At 48.1% G+C, this 11,991-nt stretch overlaps 2 protein-coding genes across 2 annotated transcripts; one reads left to right on the forward strand and one right to left on the reverse strand.

Moving 5' to 3' along the window:
* Window positions 1-147: 147 nt before the first annotated feature.
* On the reverse strand, window positions 148-4,318 carry BBLN (bublin coiled coil protein). Its single transcript, XM_021551474.4, has 2 exons — window positions 4,194-4,318; window positions 148-1,233 (listed from the first exon to the last, which is right to left on the reverse strand). The coding sequence occupies exons 1-2, from the start codon at window positions 4,279-4,281 to the stop codon at window positions 1,040-1,042; spliced, it is 282 nt and encodes a 93-aa protein (XP_021407149.1). The 5' UTR covers window positions 4,282-4,318; the 3' UTR covers window positions 148-1,039.
* A 1,465-nt stretch (window positions 4,319-5,783) lies between these two features.
* Window positions 5,784-11,297, forward strand: PTGES2 (prostaglandin E synthase 2). Its single transcript, XM_021551434.3, has 7 exons — window positions 5,784-6,016; window positions 6,876-7,070; window positions 7,181-7,236; window positions 7,823-7,975; window positions 8,366-8,566; window positions 8,878-8,995; window positions 9,379-11,297. Exons 1-7 carry the CDS (start codon window positions 5,804-5,806, stop codon window positions 9,505-9,507), a joined length of 1,065 nt encoding a protein of 354 aa, XP_021407109.3. The 5' UTR covers window positions 5,784-5,803; the 3' UTR covers window positions 9,508-11,297.
* The last annotated feature ends 694 nt before the right edge of the window (window positions 11,298-11,991 follow it).

The raw sequence follows: 11,991 nt of genomic DNA on the forward strand, positions 1-11,991 counted from the left end.
GAACACTTTTCTTTCTAAGACACACACTGTTGGACAAGCAGTCTTGGACAAGTCCTAAACTAGGCAAAAACATGCACCTTGGTCCTTTGTTAATACTACAAGGCTTAATCAAATCTGTTCTCATAGTGAAAACTCTCAGGAACAAAGTTTGTTTCAAACTGATTTTAATAAAACAGATTTCTTTTAAATAACCTCTTTAACTTTCCAAAAAACTCCTTTAACTCTACATAAGTAGAACAGTAAGACTTGCTTCCAAAGTGCTGGCTGTAGGACATACTGACAAGATCACAAAGTACAGACCAGACCTCTCGTGCCTCCTCAGAATGTACAGAGCACACACTGCTCTCTGTTGCTGATGCTATGGTGGGGGCTAACCAGGCTGCTCTACCTCTCCACACCTTGGTGCTTAATGGCAGCTGAAGGAGTGGGGCAGCTCCCAGTTACAATGGTCAGATAAATCACCTTGCCAGCTTGTTTTATCTGCTTGGAATGCATTGGAAGTGTTCATTGATCTGGAACCATATGCCAGTATTTCGTACATCACAGTTAATGTGACTAAAGCTGTAGCTTGAAGGCAGCAGCTTTAAGGGCCTCCCTCTGCAGGGCTGTCATCAGAGTTACACTTTAGGGACAAGCCTGGAGTCAGGGCAGCCCCTGCCAAAGGAGTAAGAGCCATAATGCTTCTTGCTTGGATTTAAGGAAAAGAGAGCAGAGATAATTTTTCCATTCTGTGAAGAGGGCCTGCCTGCAAACTACCTGCATGGGCTCAGGTTTCCTACAACCAGCTTTAACCAAATGTGAGTGCCAGGCTCATGCTGGGAAGCAGAAAGACCCAGCTCCCCTACACCCACCCTTGTGCTTCTCCATCTGTCTCACAGCTAAAGGAAAACACAACATGGAGATGAATGGCAGGATACAAACAGAGAAAGGAACAATTAACAGACACGAGGCACCTCTGCTATTCAAGTTTTACATTAAATTGGTGGCCAGGAACTGTTTGTTCACTTAGCAACACCAGCTGAGAGTGTGTGGTCAGACCCTAGGCAGGAGGCTGGGATCCCTGCACATCAGCTCCTGTGTTCAGCTGCTTGCTCTGCTGCTGGAACTCCAGCCGGGTCTGGCGGTTGGACTCCAGCAGTTCCTTCAAGCAGATGTGGAGGTGATCATTCTTCTCCTCCAGGTGATCCAAGCAGGAGTTGATCTGGTCCAGCATGGAGTTTATTGCTGCATATTCTAAAAGCAAGGGAAATGAGAGACTGAACAATGTAAGCACAAAGTCACTGCAGTCAGAGCAGGCAGCAAGAGCTCTGGCAAAACATGCCTGCCAGCATTTCGGCTGTGTCTTACTTGCCCCAGGGTGGGTGAACTAAAATACAATTGAATCCTGCATGTACTCTGTTCCCTGATCAAATTAGGCCAATGAGAAGCTGGAACACTGGCAACAAGATCTAAGACAAGGTACCTGGGCAGTCCAAACCCATTGTGGGCACATCTGACAGCCTCAGATCTCACACACAAACAGGCAGCCACAGGCTGAGTGCTGACTGCAACAGTACCAGATAAATCCCAAAGATAAGTTAGCCTTTTTAGCTGCCTTTGGAATCATCTTCCCTGACAATACAGACACTCTGTCAGCATGTTGCAGGCTTTATTTTCTGTGAATTACCTGGATAAGGTTTCCAGGCTGGGATGTGCTTCACTTGGGCCTGGCTGGAGTCAGGCTGCCCCAACAGTGCAGCCATCATGGCTGTGGCACCAGGAGGGGATGAGCCCAAAGGTGCTGGTAGTGGCACCATTATTTCCACAGGAAGTAAGTGTTGGACACTGAGTTCAGCCACAGGATTTTCATACTCTAGTAATACTTTGGGTACTTTATTAAACCTAGAGTCACTGCAGATGATCCTGGCAGTTGGTTCTCTAGGTACAATTTCTTATTCACAGCATTGTTTCAAGTGCAGCAGTTTGCCTCAGTACAATGGCATTTCACAGTGGTGTGTGTTAGCACGGTTACCCAGCTGAAGAATGCTGTGCTTCTGCAACACTTGCTTTTGGATTGTGCCAAGCAACATTCACACAGTCCCAAAGAATAACAAAAACCCAAACTGAAAAATCAGACAAGATAAACTGCTGAGGTTATTCAGGACCCCTGGGAGGCTGAAGGGGACCCCCCAGATGGAGCCAGTCCCATGTTCCTTTCTGAAAAACACAGCTGGGTGAGTGCAGGGAGGCAGAGGAGGAGCTGTGACCTGTTGGCTGATGTTTGTGAGGATCATGGGCTGCAGGACAGGCAAGGATGCCTGTGTAGGTGGGACAGGCCCACACCTCATGGGCTGGGGCTGGCTCCTCTCTACCCAGCTTCTCTGAGCCCTGTGTGATACTCACAGTCCCTGGAACACTGGGCTCAGCTGAAGCACCTGGAGAGAGGATGAGGGTGTGCTCTGGGCACCCTAGGAGGGCCAGGCTGTGCTGAAATCCCCCAGACCAGCTCTAGCTCTCTCAGCTGCCCCTTTGCCAGGGTGTCCTGGTGCCGCAGCACACCAGGTCCCGGCACTGCCATTTCCAGCAGCTTTAAAAAGAACTGTGAATATTTAAATATTGAAGTAATTTGCATTATTAATAGCTAAGAAGTTTCATTAAAAAATAATTATCCTTCTTTTCTAATAACCACTTTGGAGCTGTTCAGAGTGTTGCAGCCTTTAGTTCTTTGGAGAATTGTGTAATGTTGCAGTTGAGCTCATTAATAAAAGTTTGGCCTTGTAGGTTTACATAGAGGTGGCATTACGAGCAAGAGCACTGATGGTGTTCCTGCATTTAAAAATCAATCCCACAAACACATGCTTTCCAAAAAAGGTGGGCAATATCAGTATTTTTCAAACTATCAGCATTTTTCAAGGTACGTGAGTTACAGCTCTTCAATTTGATGCACCATATTCCAGTGCAGATCCCAAGCAGACATGGTAACTACTTCTGGCAAGGGATATTCAACTTGGCAAGAAGCCTCTCATCACAGCAGAAGCTTCATTTTCTCCATGCCTAAAACTCAAATGAAGGTTATATAATTTCTGCAGCTTTGGGAAATGAAAAAAAATTAATCATTTAAAAATAAGCTGCAAAAATCTTTTATTTCATTGTTTTCTATTAGTTGCAAGCTTGGTGGATTTTTGTGGAAACATAACCATGTTCCTATTGGAAATGCTGAGCAGGAGTATGGCAATTGCATTAACTCCTCTACATTCTTACAAGAATAGTTGGCAAAAATAAGGTTTCCTACTCGAGATCAAGGAAGAGATCCACAGCCTCAGCCCCACTAGACCAGGAAACAGCTGCTGCCCTTTATGACCAGCTACTGCACACAAAGCCCAGTTAGTTAGGATGTAGATCAAATTTAGTGACTTTCTCCATCACATCCAATGTATCTCTTAGCTCTTCAAAAAATATGAAATACAAATCACTGTGAAGATGCAAATCAGTGAAAGTTCCTGGGGTGTTTCAGGGCAGAAATTATTGTCCTGTCACTGCAGCTAGACCCCAGATGTAACTCCTAAAATTACCTGTGTGGGTCACATCTGGAAACAGAATATTTTGGGAAACAGCAGAACCCAACTCTGCCCTTTTCAACAGAAGAGTAGCAAAGTGCTTACTCTGAAAGAATTCCAGTTTTAAGAGTGACCTCTACGTCCACATTACTGCTCCGTTGTCGTCTCACCTTCTCCATGGGCTGGTTCTAACCAGACAGGGCAGCATCAGAAACGGTATACCCAGGCACTGCAGAAATTCCTCAAAGTGGAATTTGCCAAGCTGCATTAATGCATAACTACTTCTCCCAGATCTGCCCACGTGATCTGCCCTGTGATTTCGAAACCTAAACATCCTCTTTCCTATATCCACAGCCCGTAACCAACAAAGGCACAAAATATTTATTTCACAGAAAAAAAAATCCATCCCAGGGCAACACGCAAGAGCTCGGTGCCCCACGGCTGGGTGGGAATCAAACCCTGCAGCCCCTCAGCCCCACTGCCGTGCAGCGGGTGCCTCGCTGGCATTGGGCACCGCTCCCATCAGAACATCTGGGCACACCTGAGCACATCTGGGCACACCTGCGCTCTGCCACCCGCAGCCCAGGGGGAGCACGCCAGGCCATCCTGCGCCACGAGATCCCCTCCGCGATGGCGGCCCCGCTCTCCCGCACGCACCTTCCTCCTCGAAGGTGTCCCCGCCCTCGTCGCCGTCGTCGCCGGTGCCGCCGCCCAACACGTGCGGGTCTCCGTTGGGCCCCGACATCCCGCCGCGCCCGCCCGCGCCTCGGCGCCTCCGGCACGGCGCGCCTGTGCACGCGCGGGGCCTCCAGCCAATGGCAGGGCAGGGCGCCGAGCGCGTCACGCAGGCTGGCGCCGCGGCGGACTCTGTGGTTAGCGCGGAGGGCGCGGGGCGCAGACGCGCGGGCGGGTGCGCGAGCAGGGCTGGGCAGGGGCGGCCGCGGCGGTCAGCGCCACGTTCCCCGTTCCTCGGGGATTTTTCCCAATCGTGTGCCCAGCGCTAGGCTGTGTCTTTGCCCTCCCCAAGTGTCCTCAGGTCCTCCCGAACTCCCCCGCTTAGGGGCCCCCATCAGCACTAAGCGCTTTTTTCCCAGAACAAGTGATGCTCTGTATGGATCAATCTGCATTCTGTCCGTGCCGGCCGTCCCGTCCCGGCTAGGGCTCTGCTGCTGAACTCCCAGCTCCAGCCCTGTCTCCAGCTCTGCTTCGTCCACTAACCGTCTTGAACCAGCCTCAGGTCACCTTCACACTCCTTCCCTGAAGCAACAAGCACGATTCACTTTGCCCTTCCGTGTCTTTGACATGGTATCAGCCACACCTCAGTCACCTTGATGAAATCTCAGCGCTGCGCGGTGTTTTCATTCCCGGGAGAGAAGACTCTGGGATGAAAATAACCTACAATTAGAACATTGATTAGAAGCAGTGCTCCTGAGATCAATGATTCTGTTATTAACTGGGTATTTGGGACAAAGACAAAATAAAAGGTCGTGTCCTCATTTAACATTGCAGCCACCTCTCCTTTCTGTGGGTAATAATCCTGCTCCACTGCAGGGTCAGGCTCATGTTGCACCCCAAATAGAGAAATTGAATATAAATGTAATTAATGGATGTAACCCCATGTTAATAAAACAGCTGATGACTTTCAGTGTGGAGATGTGCACTTGCATTGTGGGTAAGTGTTGGTCAGACTCCCCAGCCCCACTGGGCAGAGAACCACGGAATCCCAGAAGGGATCACAGGGGATCATCTGGTCTCACTGTCCTGCTCAGGCAGGGTCACCTCAGCACACACAGCACAGGACTGTGTCCAGACAGTTCTGGAATACCCCCAGTGAGGAAGACTCCAGACCCTCTCTGGACAACCTGTTCAGGGCTCGGTCACTGCACAGGAAGTTTTTCCTCATGTTCAGGTGGAACTTTAGTGCACCAGCTCCTGCCAGTTCCTCTTGTTCTATTGCTCGCCACCACGGCCTGATCCATTCTGTGCCCCCTCTCTGCAGACACCGATGAAATCCCCTCAGCTGCCTTTTCTCGCCGCTAAACAGGCCCAGCTCCCCCACCCTTTTAACCGATTCTTTTACTCCCACTTTAGACTCCGGCGCGCTCCCACATTTGATAATGACAGGGCAGCGGTCCCGCGCGGGGAGTGCCCTCAGCGGGGCGCGGCGCCGCCATGCCCGAGCCCCGCGCCCCGCGCCGCGGCCGGGCCGGGGCGGTGCCGCGGTGCCCGGGGCGGAGCGGCCGCTCTCCGCCCGCCCTCAGCCGAAGATGGCGGGTGCCGGCCGCGTCTGGCGGGTCGGAGCGCTGCTGCTGCCGCCAGCCTGGCGGCTGCGGGCCCCGGGACGAGCCTTCGGCGGCGCGGCGGGACGGGGAGGCGGCGGCGGCGGCCGCCTGGTGCTGGGCGCTGCGTTCGCGCTGGGCGGCAGCGCCGGGCTGTGCCTGGCGGCGCGGCAGCGCCTGCGGGAGCACTCGGCCGCGGAGGTAACGCCGGCTCCCCCGAGCCCGCCGGGCCCTCCCCGGGGACAGCGGCTCCTTCTGCCCCGCTTTGAGTGCGGGAAGGGCTTAAAACGGGCTGGGAGGCCCCTGTAGAGCATTCCTTGAGGAGCTGTCAGTGAGGGCTTCCTTGGGGGTGTGGAGCTTTTTCTGTTGTTGCTTGTTCGCAGCACGCTCGCGGGGTTGTGTAACCCAGTAAATTGTAATTGAGAAACAAAGCGGGGTGGCTGCATTTGTTCTTTAATGTGTGAGGAATGACAGGCACGGCCTGTCAGGCTGCTGAGGTGTAGCAGCTTTGCGAAACATCCCGTAACTGATGCTCCCATCGCCCTGGGCTTTCCCTGCCTTGTCCCACCTGTGCCCAGCTTGGTTAATCCCAGGAATATGAATTTGGGCAGACACATGCCTAAAATCAAATGCAAACTCTGCTCTCCCCACTTTGTGGTCTCAACAGAGGCTGTTGTGGGGATGGGGTTGTCTTGTAAAGGCTTTATTTGTGTTTATTTGAATATTACTGCAAATGGTTGTGTTTTTTTATAAAATTCTGTTTTACAGAATAGAAATCATAAAGGCGTAAACTGTCTGGATTTAGCTTATATTTTTTTTATGGCTGTGGATAGGAGTTTCCAGCACATAAATAGATGTGTAGAGAGTTATTGGTCCCAATGAATAGTGAATATTTAAATATTTTATGCCATTTAAAGAAAGCATCTGGTAGCCAAGATATGCTCATGATCAGATGTTGACATTGAATGTCAGAACCTTCAGGACAGAAATAAGGGTGGAAGGAAGGTCGTATTTATTTTTTTAGCAGAAAATGGAATCGTCTGTTCTCTTTCTTCCCCAGCTGCCTGCAGGGAGCCTGCAGCTCACTCTCTACCAGTATAAAACGTGTCCTTTCTGCAGCAAAGTCCGAGCTTTTCTTGATTATCATGGACTACCCTATAAAATTGTGGAAGTGAACCCAATCATGAGGAAAGAGATCAAATTCTCTTCCTACAGAAAGGTGCCCATCCTGCTAGCTAATGCTGGGAGCCCTCTGGTAAGTCTCCCTGACTTGGAGCCTCAGCATGCAGGGGAAAAGGTTTTGAAGAATTTCCTTTTCAATTTAACCTGTTTCTTTTAAATGGTTGCTTTAATCCTGTTTTTCAGCAATTGAACGACTCCTCGGTGATAATCAGTGCAATAAAGACCTATCTTGTTTCCAGGTAAGAAAACAGGGTGATGAAAGAAGAGTTGACTGTGGAAGGCCCAGGTTAAGTAGAGATTTAGAAGACTCTGAGTGTGCTGTAAGTCTCTTGCTGACCTCAGGCTCTGAAGCTCTGCTGTGATAAGCACCTGGGTGGGGCCTATATGTGTTGTGATGTGTGTGATGTACAGCAAAGCTTGTACCTTTCAGAAGCACTTTCTCATCTGTGTGATTTTTTTGCACAAAATCTACTTAAATATGGACTAGTGTTAGTCCTGGAACTGAGCTTACAATTAGCCAGTTATGATACCTAGAATGAAATGCCATTGCTGTGCCTATGGCCTGTACTTTAGGTCTACTTGAGAATGGTAGGAAGTTTTATGCCTGCAGAAATTTCTGTTCTGCCACAGACATAGCTATGTGCACTAATAATAGTTATTTGCAAGTAGCTGTTCCAGTCTCTTTCTTTTCCAAATAGAATCTGGAACATTGTGCACTTACTTTTAGAATAATACATTTTATAGTGTGTATCTTTCAATCTGACCTTTGCTCTTGCTCCTTTTTTGTAAGAGCCTGATCAGTGCTAACTGTGTTTCTTTTCACAGGAGGAATAGCTTAGAAGAAATTGTGTCCTTTTATCCAGCTGTTAAAACGGTGACTGAGCAAGGCAAGGAGGTGCTTGAGTATGAGAATAAATACTGGCTCATGCTGGATGAGAAGGAGACCAAGAGAGTCTATCCTGTCAAAGAAGTGAGAGTGTAAGGTCTCTTCAGTTTCTGAGCTCTCCAAACTGTTAGCCTAGTTACCACCACCATGGTCACACAGGCCTTCAGCTACCTAGACTTTCCTTCTTGGCCTTTCCTTTGTGCCACAGAGGATTGTTACTGAGGGAAAGTTTCACTTCCTGTTTTATTTCTCATATTGGGCAGAGAACTTAATACTCTATCTTAGTTTTAAATTCAGTTTGAGATTGGAGGAGTCTTGCCAAAGATAACGATGCTGAGTGCATTTTAGAGAGGTCAGCAGAGTACCTGGGTAAGAGTGATCTTGGAAGAGTCTCTGGCTAGGGCAACTGTGATCCTGCCTCCTGTAGCCCTTCTATCTGTATTAACCTCGTTCACTGAAAACTTTCTTTTGACTGCTCATAGGGAAGAAATGAAGTGGAGAAAATGGGCAGATGATTGGCTTGTTCACCTCATCTCCCCCAATGTTTACCGCACCCCCAAAGAAGCCTTGGCATCCTTTGATTACATTGTCCGTGAGGGGAAGTTTGGCACCTTGGAAGGTCTCTTTGCCAAATACGTGGGGGCTGTTGCCATGTTCTTCGTAAGCAAGAGGCTGAAGAAAAGGTTGGTATCACTAAGCACCAAGTCCACAAGAGGAGAAATAGTGCCTCCTTAGCTGTAAACTCCAGCTGTCAAAGGGCAGAACCTCAGAGTTTTAAACTGAAGCATTTAATCCTGTATGAGTAACAACTGTACTTCTGTAACTGGAGGTACTGAACCCCTCTACTCACCCACTATTTAATTACTGACTGCCCCTTCACTCTGAAATACTGCCCTTACTTGCAAACCAAGACCATCCCATAAGGTGAGAGGTGATAGAAGGTTAAAAAAAGAAACAAACTTGTGTCTTCAAATTGATTCTTCTCTTTTTGCAGACACCAGCTTCGAGATGATGTCCGAGAAGATTTGTATGAAGCAGTTAATGAGTGGGTAAAAGCTGTTGGCAAAAATCGACTGTTCATGGGCGGGAACCAGCCAAACCTTGCTGACCTGGTAAGGGTTTCATCCCTGTGGTTATTGTCAGGTGGATCACAAATTATCCTGCTGCTCCTCTCTATAAAATGGTTAATACAAGTACAGGCAGAGAAGTTGAGCTATATGAAATACATTGTCTTTTGTGCAGTAATATAGTTCCCACAGGGTGGGGACTTGCCTAATAACTGCACATAGATCCTGATCCTTCCGTACTCTTTCCTCATGGAAAAACATATTCTTAATTCCCTTTCTGCCATTCACTCCTCCTTGCTAATCAGAAGGATGGATCATATGGCAGGACAGAAGGAAGAGCCATCCTAGCTTGGCTGTTAGGACATTTGTACCTTAAGCCGTTTTCCACTGCTTTTTCAGTGTTGTTCTGACCTCTCTGCTCTACACAGGCGGTGTACGGGGTACTCCGGGTCATGGAAGGGCTGGAAGCCTTTGATGACATGATGGTTCACACCAAAATTCAACCTTGGTACCAGCGCATGGAAGAAGTCATTGAAAAAACTGGAGTTGCAATCTGATGCCAGCTGCAGCTGCCTCCCTGAAGTACTTGCATGGTGAAAACTTCAGAAGAAATGGCTTTTATTTTTAGAGTTGACTGATTACACCTAATGGACTGACATGTGGGCACAGAGACCACCCTGTTCAGAACATCAAGTCGCTGTGAGAGAGAGGTCCAACTGGGTGTTTGTAGAAGGATGGGGACAGGTAAAAGAAAGGGATTTTGGATGCTGCTGGAAAGGAGATGCTCTGAACTGGAGAATGCAGCAAAAAGGCTTCTTTCAGAGAAGAGATATCTTCAGAGCAGGCTACTGTAAGAGCAGGATGCTCGTGGCTGGTGTTATGGCTGTGTCACATGTGGTAGACCTGACCAGCTTTTGCCTCAGGCTGTCTCCTGCTACTCATCCATGTCAGCTGACATGTTTTCCTGACTGAGACACTGGATACTGGTTTTTAAGTAACAATATTTCCTGCAATAAAATCTTGTAAACCTAGTGCTAAGGGAACGGGAGGAATCTGCAGTTCTGGAGAAGGCACCCTTCCTCTGACAGCAGTGAGGCTGCGCTCAGCAAGGCATCTGCTTTCACTCTTCCATGTAAACGGTTCTCTCAGGATTTGATTCTGTACGCTCTGCAAGGATAAAGGCTGGCTTTATTCTGTCCCCTTTGTGAGATCTGAGTTCTTATTTTACCCTTTACACCCAAGGAACATGGCCTACAATGAAATCGCAAATGCAGAGCAGTTATTGGAAAGGCTTGTTTTGCATGAGATACTTCTGGAATATCCCTGAGGATCAGTTTGTTCTTGTTTTAGGAAAAAAAGGATTAAGAGCCATCTGCATGGCCAGGGGATCTCTAGATGTTTCTATCATGCAAGAGTAACAAAGGATTGCTGATTTCACAGTCAGATTAGGAGCTGTGCCTGCAGCTAAGTCTTCCGAGTTGTGCTGGGTAGAATCATAGAATGGTTTGGGTTGGAAAGGACCTTAAAAACCATCTTGCTCCAACCGCTGCCATAGGCCAGGTTGCTCCAAGCCCTGTCCAACCTGACCTTGAACACTTTTAGGAATGGGACAGCCACAGCTTCTCTGGTCAAGCTGTGCCAGTGCCTCCCCATCCTCACAGGGGAAGCCACTGCCCCTTGTCAAAGGCCCTCTCTAGCTGCAGAAACCATATTTTTCATAGCAAGAGACAATGCAGGTTCAGATGTGAGTGATCCTCTGCACAGCCCAAGTATCCTTAACTACCACTCTGCTTAAGTTCTGTTTCCCTGGAAGAACAGGCAGGTTTCAGGGAATCTGATTTGTTGTGATATTTCAGGTGCAGCTGAAGTTGGTCTGTAATACAAGTGCTTGCCCAATGTGTGTTCAGGGAGGTTATAACAATGGTGGTGATAGAGGTTTGGGTTTTTTCTGAATGGAAGACTAATTCCAAATTCAGTTATGATCTGACATTGAAGGGAGAAAGAAAATGTTTACAGTACAAATGGCTGCATGGCTGCTCTGACTTGTATTTCTTTAAACTGTTCTGTACTGAAACTTGTGTTCCACAGTATCATCAGGCAATGTTCTTTTAAAGAATTATATTGAGCATGCATAAACAGGAGGTTGAAAAACCCTTGATGATAATTTCAGCATCCACCTCAACCTGAGAGGGAGGAAGATTTTCATGTTAAATGAGGATCTGAAGCACCAAGGGCTCAGTGATTCCACTTCTTGCTGTGCTGTGCTACGTGAATCAGTCATCTCAAGATGAATATCCATAACACTAACATGCCAATAATATTACATTAAATAAAGATTGTTTCAGGATTTTGTATCACCTTTTATGGAGTCTTAGATTTTTAAGGGATTGGAATGGACCTTAGAGATCATTTACTCCCAACCTCTGCTGCCATGGGCAGGGACACCTTCCACTAGACAGGTGCTCAAGGCCTTATCCAACCTGACTTTGAGCACTGCCAGGACTGGGGCATCCGCAGCCTGCCTGGGCAACTTGTGTCAGTGTCTCACCACCCTCACAGGGAAGAATTTCTCCCTAATATCTAACATAAATTACCCCTTTCAATTTTCACCTCGTCCTATCACTACAGTTCCTGATGAGGAGTCCCTCTCTGGCTTTCCTGTAGCCCCCTTCAGATCCTGGAGGGTGCTCTGAGGTTTCCACACAACCTTTCTCTTTTCTGGGCTGAACAGCCCCAACTCTCTCAGCCTGTTTTCACAGGGAAGGTGCTGCAATCCCCTATCAACTTCGTGATCTCCAACATTTCCATGTCCTTGTGTTGGGGACGGCCAGAACTGCACACAAATCTGGTTAACAGCTTACAGTCAAAGTGGCTCTGTACACAATTCTGGTGTCACCTTTAAGACAGCAAAACGGTAAAAAGACAGTAAGACTCAAAGGCAACGCCAAGAAAACTGCTTTATTAATCCAGTTATTTAATCCTCTTTTCAGACCTCCCCATTTCTGTGCGGATGCGCGGCCACTCCTGAGGGGGCCGCGATG

The sequence above is a fragment of the Lonchura striata genome, chromosome 17 (genome assembly GCF_050655825.1).
Source record: "Lonchura striata isolate lonStrDom1 chromosome 17, ASM5065582v1, whole genome shotgun sequence".
NCBI classification, from domain to species: Eukaryota; Metazoa; Chordata; class Aves; order Passeriformes; family Estrildidae; genus Lonchura; species Lonchura striata.